Source organism: Lactuca virosa, chromosome 2 (genome assembly GCF_052849685.1).
Source record: "Lactuca virosa cultivar CGN04683 chromosome 2, Lactuca_virosa_CGN04683_v6, whole genome shotgun sequence".
NCBI classification, from domain to species: Eukaryota; Viridiplantae; Streptophyta; class Magnoliopsida; order Asterales; family Asteraceae; genus Lactuca; species Lactuca virosa.
The window spans coordinates 254,640,832-254,658,756 of NC_136427.1; the positions used below are offsets into that span (position 1 = coordinate 254,640,832).

Here is a 17,925-nt window from a genome sequence, read left to right on the forward strand (position 1 = left end):
TTTCAACTGCAATCATATGAAAAGAATTCGCCGAAAAGCATACTAGTTTAAACGAGCATATGAAGTACACAAAGATGTGGGCATGCTGACATGAGCGTACAAGATGTCTAAATAAGCTTACAAGATGTCATGCTGACAGATGTCTAAATAAGCTTACAAGATGTCATGCTGACATGACGTTGATATGGAATGCAGGGGAATGTATGCCTACTAGATATGCTTTTGGTTATCATAAAACATATTTATGTGCAACGTTGAACAAATCATGCAAAACTGGCTTATGGTTGAACAGTAGGTCACGCAATCAAATTCTGTAATACTGCTTGCTATATGGGAGAAAGATACTCCGTTAACGTTCTTGAAGAACATGAAAAGAAGACATTATCATTTTTCATCAACTTATAGACTATTGTTAAGTTATACAACAAGAAGAAGGAAGAGAGGGGAATATATTACCTATTTTAGTAAAATTGCAAGTGTGAAATGCTTTTATTACTCGATACAGCAACGAACATAGAGAATGTAAATGATTTCACTTAACGATTTCTCCCTTGAATCACAAGTATTTATTTAGACTTAATAATTTCTCCCTTAAATGCAAGTGACAGTGCACTGAGACTACCACCATTCTCCACCCTGACACCCGGCATAACAACACTCCTACTCCCTACAAACCCATCTTCACCAACCCTAATCTTCCCAAACTTGACCTTCCCACCATCTCCTTCATAAATATGTCCAAACAACAAAGCCTCCCGCCCCACACACCCACCGCCTTCAATCTCCACCATCTCAGGGTTCAACACCGCCCCCATACTGTCCACATAAGCCCCTCCATTCAAATCAATCTCCGACCCCATCACCTTCATCCACACAACAAACAAAAAACTCCCACTCACTATTTCCATGAAATACTCCCCCACCAACGTCCTAAACGCCTGCCAAATCGTGTCCATAAACACCTCTTTCCCCCAAATCAACACACTCCCACCCTCTTTCTTCTTTCCCACCAACACCCACTTTGCAATCACACATGCTATCCCACCACACACACCGGAACACACCCAAAATAGAGGCAACAGCCACTGAATCGGGTACCCGGTTGTTGACTTTATGTAAAACATCAAGTTTAACGGACCCGAGATTAGCAACGCCATTAGGAAGTAAGGCAAGAACGTCTGTAACAGAGGCTGCCCAAATAGTGTCCATGAAGTTTGGTACCATGTTCTCGCCAGAGTCACTTCGCCGGAGTTTTTGTTCTCCGGCGGTGTTGTTACTGTTGCTGCCATGGGACAACCGGAGAGGTCTACTTTGACATCGGATTGTTCTATGAAACTCCTCCATGACTCCGGAAGTGGCTGACCGTTTCTCAGATGTTGACAGATCTCGTATATCAATGAACGGCCGTGATCGATTGAAGCACTCTGTGAGGAGGATGTGGCGCGAATTACATCCACCTCGTTGCATCTCAAGAAAGGATTGAACTGTAACTTCTCCGATTGTTCTCGTGTGTTATTTTGATCGATTGTTATCTCTCCCACATCGATATACGGGAATTGGGTTTCGTCCCATGGTTTTGTGCAGTCAAGTGCGATGTCTTGGGTGAGTTCATCTTTGGGTACGTCTCGGATCTGTAACTGGAAAACATACCTAACCCCACCTGGTTGACTCACCCTGTGTTGAAAATCATCAGCAAGGAAAACAGGTGGCCTTTTGTCATTAACGTCTCTCGGAATTGCACCGGTTTCTGGAGGAAGGATTCCGATGGGTTCAATCCTACCGGATTCTTCAGGTATGTTATCGTCAAAAGGTCTCAATTTAAATTTGACATACATTTCACTTCCATCTTCGAACCGAAAAATCCTGCATATGTTTGAGAAGTAATGCAAACTGGTAAATGAATCGGTGTTGCGAAGTGATGTCCATACAGCGTCACGCACATGTGGGACCCGCTTCACGTGCTGTTCTCTTGCTGGCAGTCCACAAACGAGCCACGTGGCGAAATCGGAGATCGTCCTTGCATAGAATGCATTTCCGGTTTTCAATGTCAGGTCGAGAATCGGGGTTTCGGTTTCGGCTTCGGCAGATAGGATTCTCACAGCTGCACCACGTGCATCGAGTCTTGCATCATCATCTGCGCTTAAGCTGTTACTGTGTCTGATGATGATAGGGTAAGTTTTCCCCGGGTAGAAGATTTTATGATTTGGAAATCCTGTAATGTCATCATAAATCTTTAAGATTCCCTTCCCACTAACTCCGACTCTATGAAAGTATCTCGATTTGACTTTAAGAGTAGTGGCAGCGAGATTAGCAGCTAGGTTTCCGACGATCTTCTTGTATTTCACATCCATTTCTTCTATGCGTTCATCTAGGGCATGCATGGTGTTTTTAATCATAACCGGAGTTTGAGAACCAATGTAAACACCACCTCTTTGGAGAACTGAATCGATTGGAGCCACTGAAAGAGCACCAAGAATGACATCATTTTGAACGACTGAACCAGGTAGGAGAAGGCTCTGACTTCCAACTACTGCGTTATCGTGAACTTCAACTTTCCCACTTTTAAACCCGGTAATAGAGTAGAACCCAGCAATAATTCTGCTAAAGTCACCCAAATGAACGCCGTTACCGATTGAAATCAGTCTAGGGTCGGAAACTGGGTTGATGGCTCTAATCGAACAATGGTTTCCGACCTTTGCACCCAACAACCGTAAATACATACAAAATGCTTCAGTTCCGGAAAGAAGCTTGGCGAATTTAAGATGGCAAGAAATATTGATCCGATGGCGAAGCCATATTTTAAACAGGCTCTCTTCTTCTTTCTCAAGGAACCATGTGATTGTGCAGGTTAGTAAGCTGAGGATCAAGCCATGAGCCAGGTAAGCAGCAGCAAGTGACGTGGCAAAGGTCAGTGGGTCCACTGAGGTGGTAACAATCATGGTAGCATACGCGATAATCGTGAAAGGAAGCCAGTGGAAAGCTCCGGCAACACAGAGAAACGCAAAGTGGTTAAGAGATGGTGACTCTTGATATAAAGATGTGTAAAGGAAGTAAGCTATTCCGGCTGAAAGAGAACTTAGAAATCCGACCATGTAAATACCCATCAGGTGATAGATTGCCGGAGTTTGAGTGTCAATTGCTGCATCCTGAGACCAAATATACACAAAAGAATAAACACTTTTCACCATTTTTGGAAAAAAAAAAATGAAGTGTAGAAGTTAAAAATTACCTTCTGAACATTTTTGCGCCTGCCTGATCGGAAAACAGGCTTTCCGGTTTCCGTTTTCTGTAAGGCTCCCACTTTAGCTTCTTCCCCCAAAAGAGTTCCTTTTTGGATCACAGCATAAGGACCGATTTCAGACCTTTGACCAATTCTAATTGGTAGAAAACTCAAAACTCCATTCCTTACTTCATGTCCTTGAATCAGTGCACCTTCTGCAATCACAGCTTGGTCTCCGATAAAAACCAGAGATGGGTCTGTAATGTCAACTGTATCCAGCAAAACCGATGAACCAATTCTTGCTCCAAACAACTCAAACCAGTAATTTAAAAACACTGTCCCCCTCAAGTGAGTTCCCATAACCTTGGAAGAAATTTCTTGTGCCTTGTAAAGCGTCCACCACTTGACAAAATCCATAGACCATATGGAAACCTCAGGGGTCAAAGCGTAATTCGGCCGGAGGAAAGATTTACCAAAAAAAGCCACCGATATGCAAGTTGCGAATATACAGAATATCCATGCGATAGGAGCAAAAAGTAAACAGGTAGCATACCCTAACCACGAATGACCAGAAGAGATGAAGTTCATGAACATTGAAACAGATAGATACGCAGGAAGAACAAGCATCATGCATATATACACAAGTGCAAGAATCTGCAATGTCCAGATTTTGAACTGGTGAAGTGCCGAAACCTCAGTCATCAAATCGAAAGAAGTGTCATTCTCATATTCTTGAACAGGAAAAGGGCTAGTCGCGTTGTTTGGTTGAGATTTGAGTAAAAGATTCTCTGAGAAACTTGCCAGGTCAGAGATACAAGTGGCAGTAAACACGTCAACTGCTCCAACTGGAACCCCAAGGAAATCTGAGAGCTTTTGAGCAGCTCTAACGACCCCAATCGAGTCAATCCCGTAAGATGTGAGTCCTTCAGTTGTGGAGATCTTGTTCACAGAAATTCCTGTTTGCTCAGAAACTACACCCATCAAAAACTCTTCAATCTCTTTATGACTTGGCCCGCCAGCTGGCACTGGCAACGGGCGATTGGTGTCCAGTAAAGGCCTAGGTGTGTTCCCTTCCCTACATGTCCCTGTAGTGTACGACCTCATCAACCTTTTTTTAGTCACAATTGGTTCTGGAACAAGATTCAAAGTCCCATCAGCAAACTGTTTCAGACATTCGAATCTTTTTATCTTTCCAGATGTCGTTTTACTGATTGTTCGAGGTTTTATCAGCTTCACAGATGCGATCGTGACACCGTGTTCTTCAGCCACCCGGATTTGAATTTGTTGAACAACTTCTTTGCTGACTGGTTTACCATCTCTAACCTCTGCAATCACCACTAATCCAACTTGATCAGAAGAATCCGGGACAGAAATACCCTTTGTGGATAACGTTTCTTCCGGAACACCAATGACAGCACAACAACCGGGGCGTAAGAGTTCAGAAGCACTTTCCACTGTTTTTTCTATGTCGGCTGAATATATATTTCTTCCACCTACAATAATAAGATCTTTAATCCTACCAGTGATGAACAAGTTTCCATCTATTATCCTCCCCAAATCGCCAGTTTTTGTGTACTTTTTACCCCCGAGTAAATTTCTGAAAGTTTTCTCACTCAAATCTTCCTTTCCCCAGTATCCAATTCCAGCACTTGGACTGCTGATCCATATCTCTCCTTCCTTCCCGGGCTCGTGTTCTAAACCGGTTTCTGGGTTGACTATTTTGATGTCAACATCTTCATCACTTTGACCAACATACCCACAACACACCCTTCCTTGCCAGTCTACCAAAATGGGCTTCTTTTCTCCATATGCACAACAAACAAAAACACAATTTTCTGCTAACCCATAACCAGGAGCCATTACTTGTTGTGAAAGGCCGAAAGGTGCAGTAAGTTGAACAAAACTCATGAGGGTTTTTTGTCTCACTGGTTCAGCAGCAACCATAAGAAACTTCATGGAAGAAAGATCATAATCCAACACCTTATCCTTCATACCCTCTAATCTTCTGACCACAAGTTCAAATGCGAAATTTGGGCCCGCACTGTGAGTGCCTCGATACTTGCACATGGTTTGAAGCCACAGAAGAGGCTTTTTAATGAAAGTCATAGGAGAGAGGAGAATCGCATTTCCACCACTAACAAGAGATGTAAAAAGTCCACCAATTAGTCCCATGTCATGGTACTGAGGTAGCCAACTTACTAAAACTGTCCTTGATGTGCTCTTGTATATGTTTCTCATCAACTTCACATTATGAATTAGGCCACCATGAGTTATCATTACTCCTTTAGCATCGCCAGTTGATCCAGAAGTAAACTGAAGAAAACAGAGATCTTCTCCCTTTGGTTCTGATATTTTAAAGTCTTCAAAGTCAACACTTTTAGCATTCTTCACAAGAGAATCTGTATGTATCCATGGAAGATTAGGCCATTTTGCAGCACTTTTCCCACTTTTTAAAGAGATCAAGTTTTTTACAGACCCTGCCCTTACAGCTCCATGGTAAAGCACAGTTGACAAGATTGCCTTTGCATCGCTTGATTTAGCAATGTTTTCTAACTTCAAAAGCGCCTGTCCACCTCTTTGGAGAGGATCAGGGGGCAAAACTGGAACTGGAATTAATCTTGCCCTTAAACAGCCGAAGAACGCATCCACAAAATCAAGCCCTGGAACATGAAGTAACAACACTCTGTCACCAGGACACATAACTGGTTTTTGACTAGTCAACAGCTTATGAGCAATGCAAGAAGCATTGGCATGAAGTTCTCCATAAGTCCGCTTATATGCCTCCTCCCCTTCATCATTAATCCAAGTGTAAAGTGTTTTGTCTTTAGTGATTTCATGAGTACCCCAGTGGCTCAAATACCCATCAAGACTACACAAGTCAGGGAATGTTACACCCGGATATTCATCCAGCTGTTCAGGGTTTCTGTCCAAGCTATCTGATAATAGTGGAAACAATCTCTGCAAAAAAGAGGGACAAAAAGCTTTTTTTTTAAGACTAAATAATTCATTGGGTCCTGCAAATTGTAATGGTGTTTTTAACTTTTAATGATGTATATTAATTTACCTTCACATATGGAAACTTTGGTAAAGGGTCATCATTTGCAAAGTGCTTGCGAATTAGGTTCATAGAGTACGTTGAATTTCTCTCTGTAAGTTCAAATGCTACAAGTCCACCTACATAGTAGGTGTTTTGCTGACCTTGAAGTTCCATTTCCATTTTGTCATAGAATCCTTCCTTCATATCTATAAGAAGTGAAAAGGTGTTATGGAGTTTTAATATGCTTTCTTTGAGTTCACGAATAAGGAGGTTATTAACATTTTTTTTTACATACCTTGGCTAGTAACATGTGGGAAATACTTGAAGCGTCTTTGCAATATTACACTCTCAACTTGACCACCCATTCTGTTAACAGCATCAATTGCAAGTTGAGTCACTTTTGGACCTTTGATATCAACTGAATTACCATATGACCAGAAAAGATAAATATCTGTGTCAGCATAGAATCTCTGAACAGCCACTGGGTTGCCTATAGTTGCAGGATCATCCATGAACTCGCCAAAGTAATAAAATCCAATTGGCAAATGATCGAATCCTTTTATTTTCAAAACAGTCGTATAGTAATCTATTGTCTCCACTTTACTAAACAGCTCCTTCTCAAGATCACTCAAATCCATCAACCCATTGACAGTATCTGTAAAAGAAATACATTCATTTCAAGTTTCAACATATGAATTTAAATAGAATTTTAAGATATAGATATTGTAATACACCTACCTGGTGGAACATAGGTTGGTGATCTGTATATTTTCCCATTTGTAAAAGGAAGAGATCCAGAAATGATGATCTTATCGAATTCCATGGTTTTGACTTCTTTGCTACTACTGTTCATGGTGTCTAAAGAGACACTTGAGGAGGTGCGTCTGATGGATAATACTTCTGTGTTGCATTGAACTTGTATGGGGAGAGAGTTGCTTAATTTCTGCCAGAATCCCATATACCCACCTTTAAACCGTCTTATTTTACCAGCCATTGAAGTTCTTGTGAATTCATGAATGTAAGCATAAGGCATATCTTGAACAAATCCATATCCAGAAGCAGTGTATCCATAGGCCACGGATTTTGGAACAGATTTTAGCCCTTTACTCTCCAGGAACTCAGGAACTGGTTCTGAAGCAAATTCACTAATGGCATGGACTCCATTTCTACCTGACTTCTTTACCTTATCCTACAAAAGATAACATTTCAACATTTCAAATGAAAGCAAACAGAAAGATTTGTCAGAAATAGTTGAAGACAATACTAACCTGGAGTTCAAAGGCTAATGGGATTACAGCTACATAATCATCAGCAACTTGGATGTCTTCATATTTCCCAGTTGAACTGTCAATGAGGGCTAGTTTATGAGAGTCCATTTCTTCAAGCTCCGACCCAAGTTCTTTTGCCAAATGGAAAACAGTGGGGGCACTATTTGCTGCAAGAACCTGCCCTCCAAGATCGTAGATTTTTCCTGTAAAAATGAAGAGGTTTAACTCGATATCATTTAGACGAGTTACCCAATTGAGCAATGTATAAAGAGGAAAGAGGAAAGAGGAAAGAGGAAAGAGGAAAGAGGAAAGAGGAAAGAGGAGGTGCATATTGCCTTCAATATCAGTTGATTCACACATGCCACTGACTGTGTGGTATTTCTCTAGAAGGGTCACATTTCTATAACCAAGCTTAGCAAGTGCATAAGCTGCTGATAAACCACTTGGGCCACCTCCTATTATGCCTATTCTTGTATTCAGAGGCATACATGGATGCAGATTTGTGAATTGGTCTGCTACTGATTGTTGCAGGTCCATCTTCTACAATGTTTTAGTCTTCCAATGCCACTACCTGTTGATGTAAAAGTGTAAGATGATTCTTGATATGGATTTTGGTTAATGTGGAAAGACAAGTCAGACTTTTGCTCCAAAAAATGTATAAGGCGTTTGAAGACTTTCTTTACTGAAGACACGATTAGATGCTCATAATATTTTTTGCTAGTTTGCTTAACTCTTAGAAGAGGAAGGGTAATGTAGTATCCAACAGTTTTTCTTAAATGTTATATGCCAAATCAAGAACTTTAAAAAATTATGACTCAAATCCACAGCAATGAATAGTAGGAACAAGAAGGATGAGACTTCAGATCGGACAACAGGTTGTGTTAAAAACAAGGCTTTGGGATCATACAAAGATTTTTTCTTCTACTTTTTAACTCTCATGAAAGGGGGGCCTATATCAGTTTTATTCTTTTGTCTTCCTTGTAGCATCTCAAGTAAGAAATACAATAACAAAAAACTAAAAATGGGAATAATAGAAGTACTCTTTTTTGACCTTATCACCCAAAACAAAAAACAAGTTCTTGTTGATGTGTACATAGAAAATAATTCCTGAATTATGCAAAAAAAAAATTATATACATCTTTTTGCTGATAAATAATATAATTTCAGTTTCATCATCAACATAAACATGTATATATGAAGAATTGTGTTTGCCTATAATCATGCTAGAACACCTAATAATTTGAAAATGGAAGCATATAGAGATGAGAAAAGGTGGACTAACCAGCTTCATTAACCAAACTCAATCGGGTGTAAGTAGATCTTCCTGCAATGCATGAACAACAGAAGTTGGTACTTGGAACAGTAGAACATTCATAAACATGTTAAGAGTAAACTTTAACTCCAAAATTTCCTAGGCTAGTTAACTCCTACAAACTGCAATAATTTCTCAAGTAAACATTCTATCCCTCCAAAAAGAATTCCATAATCTGCAAAATCTCTCTTTGTCTCTCTCATCATTTGTCTTCCTTTTCTGAAACATATTCTAATAATACAAAACCTGTAGAAGGTCATATCATTAAAGTAAATAATAATAAACAAGTTAAGTTCTAAATACTTATTCATTGGACATTAGTCCTCTCTCTCTCTCTCTCACACACTTTTTTTCAGGTATAAGTTTTTTATAAAGTTCACATCTTCCCTATATGGTTTAGCAAGGTTCAAGACAACCCCCTGTGCTTTGGCATGCACACTTTACACCCCTCTGATACCACCTAAAGTAAAAAAAAAAGAAAAAAAAGTAGAGCTTCTACTAGAATTTACATCAACAGTTTTGAGTAATTAGCTAATTTGTTAGATTAATATATGTATATATTTGAATTTAGTTGCACAGTTGCATTCATTATCTCTTCTTTCATCTCCTAACTTTCTGTATGAAAGTTATCATAGTTTATGACTAGTTCATTGCAGCAATACCACAAGTTCCAACACAACTTCCCTCCCCAATTAACACAATGTAGTAGTTATGGAGGTTCAAGGTACTTATTTGCAAGTTCTTGAACAAGAAGGACTAAACAGTAGTTCAGCAAACATATTGTGTGAGTAAATAAAAATAAGATGCAAAATTAACGACATAAACTGCCGACAAATCACTTGCCCCAAAAATTATAGAATAAGAATAGTTCTGTTACCAGTTCTAATTCATTCGTTATTATTCAAATGACCATATCATGAACTGCAATAAATTTAGTCAATGATACTTAAAAGATTCCATTAATGCTATATTTGAATTTTATGTATATATATAAAATATGTACTAACACACACAAAACATTTGAAAATTGCAACTAATGGCAAGCAGTATACCAACCTGGGAGGTGTGACGACGAAGATCTCTGTAGCAGTAGTAATAAAGTAGCAAGTGGAGTAAAAAATGGAAAATGAGCGCCAAATGGCACAAGGAGCAGAGAGAGAGATTTGCTGACGAGACCTCCACAGAGCACAAGTGGTGACTACTGACTAGTGACGAGATCATGGTGAAATTTAAAGGAAATAGCAATGACGATGGAGAATTCCAAGTAAGAAGCGACAAACGACGATGGACGACGGTAAATTCTAAACCGTGGTAAGTCCAACGATGATAGGCAAAATGGTGGTAGAATTTAGGAATATTGTAAGCAGATATTCCATGATCAGGCTGCCTATTAATTCCAGTTGCCATTTGTGATCTCCGTCGGATGCTAATATTAAATTAGGGTTTGAGTGAGAGATTATCTCATTATCTTATTTATCTTATGACGTTTCCTCTGTTTGTTTATATAACCATGAAACCGACCTTTCAACCTTATTATCTCCTCTCCTCTTGTTTTCGCAAAATTGGAATGGGTTTAAACTTTTTTCTTTTTAGTTTAACATTCGTGGTGAATGTTTGTGACTTTTTTTTTTTAAAATGATTTATTGGTTTATTAGCTTTTCATAAAGATAATAAGTTAAAAAGATGTTTGGCAAACATTAACTTTTTTTTTTTTTTTTTTTTAAAAATAGTTTTTCTTAAAAGTCAGAAATTTCCGGCTTTTCCAAAAAGTCAATAAGAAGTTTGAGAAGCAATCTCAAACACACCCTTGATAGTATATTTTAAAAAAATATATTTTTATTACTTGTTTTTAGCAAAAGAGGACCGAAGCATGGAAAATTGAAGGTTATAAAAGTAAAAAATGGTTAACGATTGAGATTATTCATACATACAATATTAAATAAGTTTAGTATTTATTATAAAACATTGATAAATATTTAAGATAAATTGAACTTAAAGGTACAAAATAACATAACCACTTGGGTTGTGGTGACTTGGTAAGACATGTGGAAGATATGGTGGATAACCTATTGACCCATGTTCAAATCCTGACACCACTCAGCCCTTGTGGTCATGGAGGTTCGCCTGCAGTGACTTCAGGGCATGAGCCAAAGCCTCATGTTTGCAGCGGGGGATTAATCGGTGCGCGAAAGCTGGCCCGGAAACCCTTGTTAGGGAAGTTCCCTTTCCAAAAAAAAAAGATACAAAATAACAACTTATTTGTAAAACTATTCCAATATAGTTTTAAAATAAACATACTATTAGAGCATACCAAAATAGCCTTGAACAACATCAAAAGACATACTTAATCTTTGTGAAAAACAATCTTGGAACAGGATGTAATAGAAGAGTTTCTTGCTTGCAATAACATACTTTCATTTTAGCATTATTTATTTAGTCTATATCCATATAGGACACAAATGAGTTAGAGGATATACAGTTATCTATTGGTAACCACCACTATTAATGAAATAACAAAAATATATTAAATTTAACCTTATTTTAGAAAAAAAAAATGTCGAAAGTGGAAAAAAAAAATACACAATGTAAAGTCTTTATAAAACAAATTTAATTTACCTGTTAATAATCGATTTGGAAACTAATATAACACGTAATAAGTAAAAAAATTGAGTTTTTTAATTTATGTCGTGTATAACCAGATTAAAACAATAAATAATGAAAATCTTAAAAAAGTAACGAAGTATACATTGATGTAGTTGTTTGATTAAACTATATTATTATTGTTGTTTCAATATATTTTTAAAGTTACATAACAGGGAAACATAGTTTTCGCTATGTACATGTTAGTTCTTTTTATTATTTATTTATTTATTTATTTATTTATTTTGTAAAATAAGCCTTGAACTTATTGTTTTTGTACACATTCAGTCCTTATGACCGACTACTCCATGTTAAGTTTTCAGTTTGTACAAATTTAGTTATTAATGGTTTTTTTACATTTAATCCTTATTGTTTTTTATACATTTAGTCATTATGATAAGTTTCTCAAGGTTTTGCTTACATGACATCCTATATGGGACAATCATTAATAAAGTATTCTCATATGTGGCTCGTATGGGAAATGGAATCATGTGTTTTCTGTCTTTGTTTTAATAATAGCATTATACGTTTGATATTAGTAACTATTATAGTACAATACCAACTATATTTAATGCTAATGCAAACTTCATTCAATATCAATACCAACTACATTACATCAGGTGAAGAAAATACATAATCCATAATGATTTCAGTTGTTGGAAATAATGTCCACGCTCATAATAGTTGGTAATATTACTATTAATATTAGAGATCTTTTGGATTACATGCAATGATAAACTTTAAGTAATTATTGATATGAGAGTTTATCGGGGATCCAATTTGTTAATTTATTAGTGATTAACAAATTAATAGAAGTTTATGACGTGTCTCCTTAATCCTTGCAACATGACCCTAAACGTTCTAGGGTTTAAGTATTTTGCGATTCAAGGTGGCTGAGACAGGAAACCTCCTCTGTAACAGATGCAAGCTTTTCTTCAAAATTCAGGGTTAATTTGAAATAAACAAAAAATCTATTTGTTGAAAAATGGTCAAAATCGACATACCAAGGAATTAGGGAGACACTAAACTTTTTTTCATGATGTTATTTTGTCTTGGGAGTGCAAATTCGAGTTGGGAGAAAACAATCATAATGAATCTCATTTTCTGCTATGGAGATAGAGATTCGGCTCAGAATTATTAGAAGAATTCTTTACGGGAGAAGAACAAGTTTTTTCCCTGACCTTTCCAAGGGTTTCTTCCATTTCGCGAAGGTTATCTAGAAGGCGGATTTGGTATTTGGATATTATTTGTATCAATGATTTGGCCAATCATGAATGATTCGTTATGAAACTGAAACAGAAGACATCTTATTCTTGGAGAAACTAGGGCACTGATATTATTTGAGTGATACATGAATTAGATTACTATTATAAATGAGGGACAAGTCACGTATGAGAACATCGTATTAATGATTGTCACACGTAATATGCAATTTGAGCAAAACCTAAAGAAAACCGGTCATAACCTGGAACTTAAGGACTAAATGTATAAAAACTGAGAACTTAACCTGAAGTTGTCGGTCATAACCTGGAATAGTCGGTCAATAAGGACTAAATGTGTACATAAGAAAACTATGTTACCCTATTAAGCATTGGTTCTAAATAACGTTAGACGCGACTTGATGACAATGTCAAGCCTCAAGCTTTTACGAGTTATGGTGAACCATGTTATTTGTAAGGCGTGACTTAGAATGGTAATTTTGTATATAATTAATAATTCTATATATATATTTTCTACTAGTATTCGTTTTTATATACATATATGAGTTGAAGCGACATTTTGTTAAAGGTTGGCGTCAAGTACAAGCCTTGAAACTATGTCGAACTTTTTAGAACCTTGCTATTAAGTCATTTTCCCTTCAAAGAAAAATCATTGTAGATATTGAGATATATACACTAAAGTCCCAATATTTTCAACGATTTGACAAGAAAGTCATAAACTTTATTTTTTTGACAGTAAAGTCATAACTACTGGCAGTTTTTGACACGCTTATCATTTTTTACCGGTTAGCTAGTAATTAGGACTTTACTGTCAAAAAAATAAAGTTTGAGACTTTCTTGTCAAATCGTTGAAAATATTAGGACTTTAGTCTACATACCCCTTAGATAATTGATAAATAGTTAAACTTTTTATCTTGTATTATGTTCTGCCTTACCTTCGTATTTTTAACTAAGAAACATATAGTAACACAATTTATGTATTCGATAGCGTTCCTTATAAAAAAAAACCATAATCGTGATTTACGATATAATGAAGTAATGTAGTGGCACCTGTTGAATCTATCTTAGAAAACGTTAACAATATTTCATTTTGTTTCCTAGGAGCCTACAACGATACAATGAGGATCACAAGGGGAATAAACGAATAACCCTTACCTTCTAACTATTAGATGATTCTTTGTAGGATGGTTTTATTCTATTATTTATATAATAAATATAATAAGAGAATGTATATAAACGTTGACATATAAGGTTGAAAGTTTAAAGATGAGTTGATTATAATATACAGGATAAAAGTTCAATAAGTAATGGAATCAAGTATTGTCTGCTATATATAAAGTTGTTAATTTTTAAGTTTTACACCAGATTATAATTAAAAAAATTACTTCTTTTTGTTTTTAAATTTTTTATGGTTTATTTTGTATCGAAAAAAAACGAATACATGAAACTTATAATTTTTTGTCATCTATGAATACACATCCATATTGATATACAAAAAAATAAATTAATTAAAAAAAATTAACTTTACAGCTCGTTCAGATTTACAATGTGAATTTGAATTGTATATAATTAACTGTTGACATTTACAATGTAAATTTGGTTATATGATATTGATATGTATGGATCTAAGTAAATTTGAATGTGAACTTGAGATAAATTCATTTGTGAATCTTACAAAACTCATTCATGAATAATCAAAATGTTGAAATGGTATAAGTCGCAAATGAATTTATTTCGACTCATATGTGAATATGAATATTTATTTGAATTCACGTATGAATGTAAGTAAATTCACTTACGAAATCTTATTAAATTAATTTGTGAATGATCAAAGTATTAAAGTACAAAGTCATATTACCATTTTAAAAAGTACAAAATGAATTATATAGGTAAAACGAACTAAAAGTTTTATATATTGAATATTTGATATGGATGTCTATTGATAGAGGTCAACAAATTTATGAATTTTAGATTGTTTAGTAATTTTCAATAATAAAAAATGCCTAAAAATATAAATAAAATGAAAAAAGTGAGTTTTTTAGGGGGGTTTCGGTTCAGTTTTGGTATTTTTTGGGTTTTTGGTTTCGATTTCGATTTCGAGTTCTTCCGTTAACAAATTTGTGATTAGTATTACAATGATACATTAAGAATTAATAAAAATGATACATTAAATTTTAATTAAAAAAAATAAGGGAAGACATTGAGTAATGTATGATTAAAAAAATATGTAATTAACACAGAAAAAATATGTATGTAAACTTTCATTTTTGGTCTTTTTTGCAACTGATCTCGGGTCGGTATTAGACCGGTCTCGCACTAGTCTTCGAAAGGTTCAATCTTTTTTGGTACCGGTTTAGGAAATGTCAGTAATTTTTTCAGACTGGTCCAGGACAATCTTGTTTCAGACCGGTCATTTTTGGTCCGGTCTTGTTTTACACCAGTTCGATCTCGATCTGAGACCGCTTTTTTTTTTTACGTATAGCTGATGTATTTGATTCAAAATATCTTCTGGACTGAGATTTAACTTTTATAAGTCTCGTGTGTTTTGGCATTATAGTTTTGATAGTGAGATTAATATATGGACCCGAATATTTGATTGTATTTCAAGCTCTCTACCAGTCAAGTACGTGGGAGTTCCGATTGGTGCTAACATTGCGTTGAAAAAAACATTGGAAGCCCGTTGTTGATAACTTACAATCTAAACTCTTGATTTGTAAAGCAAAACGTTATCCTTTGACAGACAGCTAAACCTTATTAAATATGTACTTGGAAGCCTCCCCTCATGCTATCTCCAATTATTAAAAGTTATTGTGTGTGTTATTAATATTCTGAAAAAAATTAGAAGAATTTTTCTTTTTTTGGGTGGTTGTACTATTCATTGGGTAGAGATGAAACTCTCTCCTTGTTTCACGCCGTCGGGAAATTTCTCCACAACAAAAGAGAAATAGAGAACGTGACTTCATCTGGTATGCTAAATTGTTAATTTCTTAACATAAAATTACCATATTACCCTTTTGGTGTACAAGTTTTTAACTTTCATTCTTCTGTTTTAGACTATTTAAAAGAAGAATTTACAAGATTGCCCGTGAAATGGATGTACTAGAGAAGGTCGTTGGTCAAGTACACGAACAAGCAAAACCTATTGTTGATTTCTTACGCGAAAATGATTTTTTTTTTTAATTTTTGTATCTTTTAATCGTGACATTGTTTATTTTTTTATTATTTTTTATTATTTTGATTCGGTTTTAGATTTTGTTGAAGAGGAAGGTATAGATGATACATGGGTTGTAGCTTCATAGGTTGTAATAAGAAGTTTGTTTTTTAATATCTGCATGTTGCTGAAATAAATTGAAATTAACCATACAATAACTAAAAATAATTTTATATCAAAAAATTATTTAGTTTTAATCATATGCAAATCGAATATAAAGATTATTGTGATGATATGATTTTTAAAGACGTTTATATAAAATAATTAAAAATAACAATTGCAAAATAACAACAAATAAATTTGTTAATTTAACGAACAACATAGTCATTTTGTTAAAATTTCGAAGACGATGGTTATTTCTTTAGTTAACTTAAATAGATTTGACAATTTTAGTGATTAACTTTATAATTTATAAATATCTGGTTATGAACAATGTAACAATAAAATATACTTGAATTATTTATGATATCCTTCATAATATTATTAAAATAATAAAATGTTGAAAAAAATAAAACAAATCTATGTTGAATAACATAACTTAAAGTAAGATGAAAAATGGTTTGAAGAGGAGGGTCCGGTGTTAAGGCACACAAAATACGCGCAATAGTTTTTAAGTTATAAGTTTTTTAAGAAACAAATAGATACGAAAGATCAAGTGTTGCTCATGTTCTGCACGACACACCCAAAAATGATTTTCTTAAAAATACACAGAGCCTCGTAGTCACATTGGTTATTTATTGCAATTATTTAAATGTTTTTTTCCCAATTTGATTTTCTTTTAATTCTTATTTTCTTCTTTAAATCCAATTTATATACAGATTATTATTCATATCAAAAATATTATTTAAGAACTGAATCAAAACGTTTATCATCAATCCATTATTTAAATTAATTTTAATAGTAAATAGAATCGAAAAGCTCTTGTATCTCAAATATGCATGTAGTATGTTGCAACCATTATTAATGGGTTAAATTAATTTCGTATTTAAATATCATTAAGAAATATTTTATTTATTAGTCCGAAAGATATATTATTGAATAAAATTTTGGGCACATGGAATGACATTAATTGGTCATATAAGTAGGATGAACATATTAACCGAAAAATCGAACCATAATCAAATTAACCGATATAACTGAATCCTCCATAATAAATAAAAAACTTTTTTGCCACATGTCACACTCTCATTGATTTGGTCACATGTCATTTTGTAGTTATTTTCAATTAATTTTTTTCCACATGATATTTTATGGTTTATTTCATTTTATTAATTTCCACATAATATTTAAATGTAATAACTGCAATAAATGTAATAATAAATGTATATCAATTTCATTAATTGACTTCTTTCTAATTTCAAAATTTATAAATTAAAGTTTATTAGTTTCTTTTGTTTATTTATCTAAATTATTTGTTTAATTTAAAAGAAAAACAAACAATTTAATTTTAATAATTCAATATTTTTCTATTTTTTCTTATAAATTCAAACTTCTCAAATGTTTAAAATTTCATATATTTTTTTTCTTTAAAATGAACTCATGTAATACATGGGTCTTACACCTAGTTATTACTAAAAAATATGGTGCGGTTTCTAATTTTGATTAACCGAATACATATGGTTCGGTTATGGTTTTCATCTAAAACCGAACCACCATAAACCAAAGCGAACCAATAATATTAGTATAATATAATATTGAATGTATGGTATGTAATTATATTAAGAATTGAAAATTTAAAAGGAATTCATCAGAATTAGATAGGATATGCAATATTCTATCAATACAATTATATATATAGTTATATACAACAATTCACTTTTTATTACACTGGACTTTATATTATTCAATTTTTATAGAAAAATATTTTATTCTTATATTATCTTGGACTATTATGGTTAACTGATATTAACCATTAACCATAACTATTAACCGACTAAAACCATTAACCAAAACCAATATTAACCGCTACCCAATGGTTATCGAAATGCATTAACCAATTGTAATGGTTATGGTTCGG

The 17,925-nt window shown here is 34.4% G+C and overlaps 1 protein-coding gene and 1 long non-coding RNA gene across 2 annotated transcripts; both read right to left on the minus strand.

Annotated features, from left to right (window-relative positions):
• Positions 1 to 431: 431 nt before the first annotated feature.
• LOC145160791 (uncharacterized) lies at positions 432 to 7,724 on the minus strand. The gene is made up of 6 exons (XM_079080123.1): positions 7,526 to 7,724; positions 6,996 to 7,446; positions 6,553 to 6,912; positions 6,285 to 6,463; positions 3,230 to 6,178; positions 432 to 3,146 (listed from the first exon to the last, which is right to left on the minus strand). Exons 1-6 carry the CDS (start codon positions 7,631 to 7,633, stop codon positions 567 to 569), a joined length of 6,627 nt encoding a protein of 2,208 aa, XP_078936249.1. The 5' UTR covers positions 7,634 to 7,724; the 3' UTR covers positions 432 to 566.
• A 171-nt stretch (positions 7,725 to 7,895) lies between these two features.
• Positions 7,896 to 10,281, minus strand: LOC145160795 (uncharacterized). Its single transcript, XR_013738247.1, has 3 exons — positions 9,894 to 10,281; positions 8,808 to 8,849; positions 7,896 to 8,096 (listed from the first exon to the last, which is right to left on the minus strand). It is a non-coding gene; the product is annotated as an uncharacterized LOC145160795 (long non-coding RNA).
• Between the last annotated feature and the right edge of the window lie 7,644 nt (positions 10,282 to 17,925).

Excerpts from the sequence above, each read along its gene's own strand:
- LOC145160791 (XM_079080123.1), bottom strand. The coding sequence starts at position 7,633 with ATGGACTCTCATAAACTAGCCCTCATTGACAGTTCAACTGGGAAATAT. Across the intron at positions 6,464-6,552 it reads CCCACATGTTACTAGCCAAG|ATATGAAGGAAGGATTCTAT; the intron begins GTATGTAAAAAA and ends CACTTCTTATAG. Across the intron at positions 6,179-6,284 it reads CAAAGTTTCCATATGTGAAG|AGATTGTTTCCACTATTATC; the intron begins GTAAATTAATAT and ends TCTTTTTTGCAG.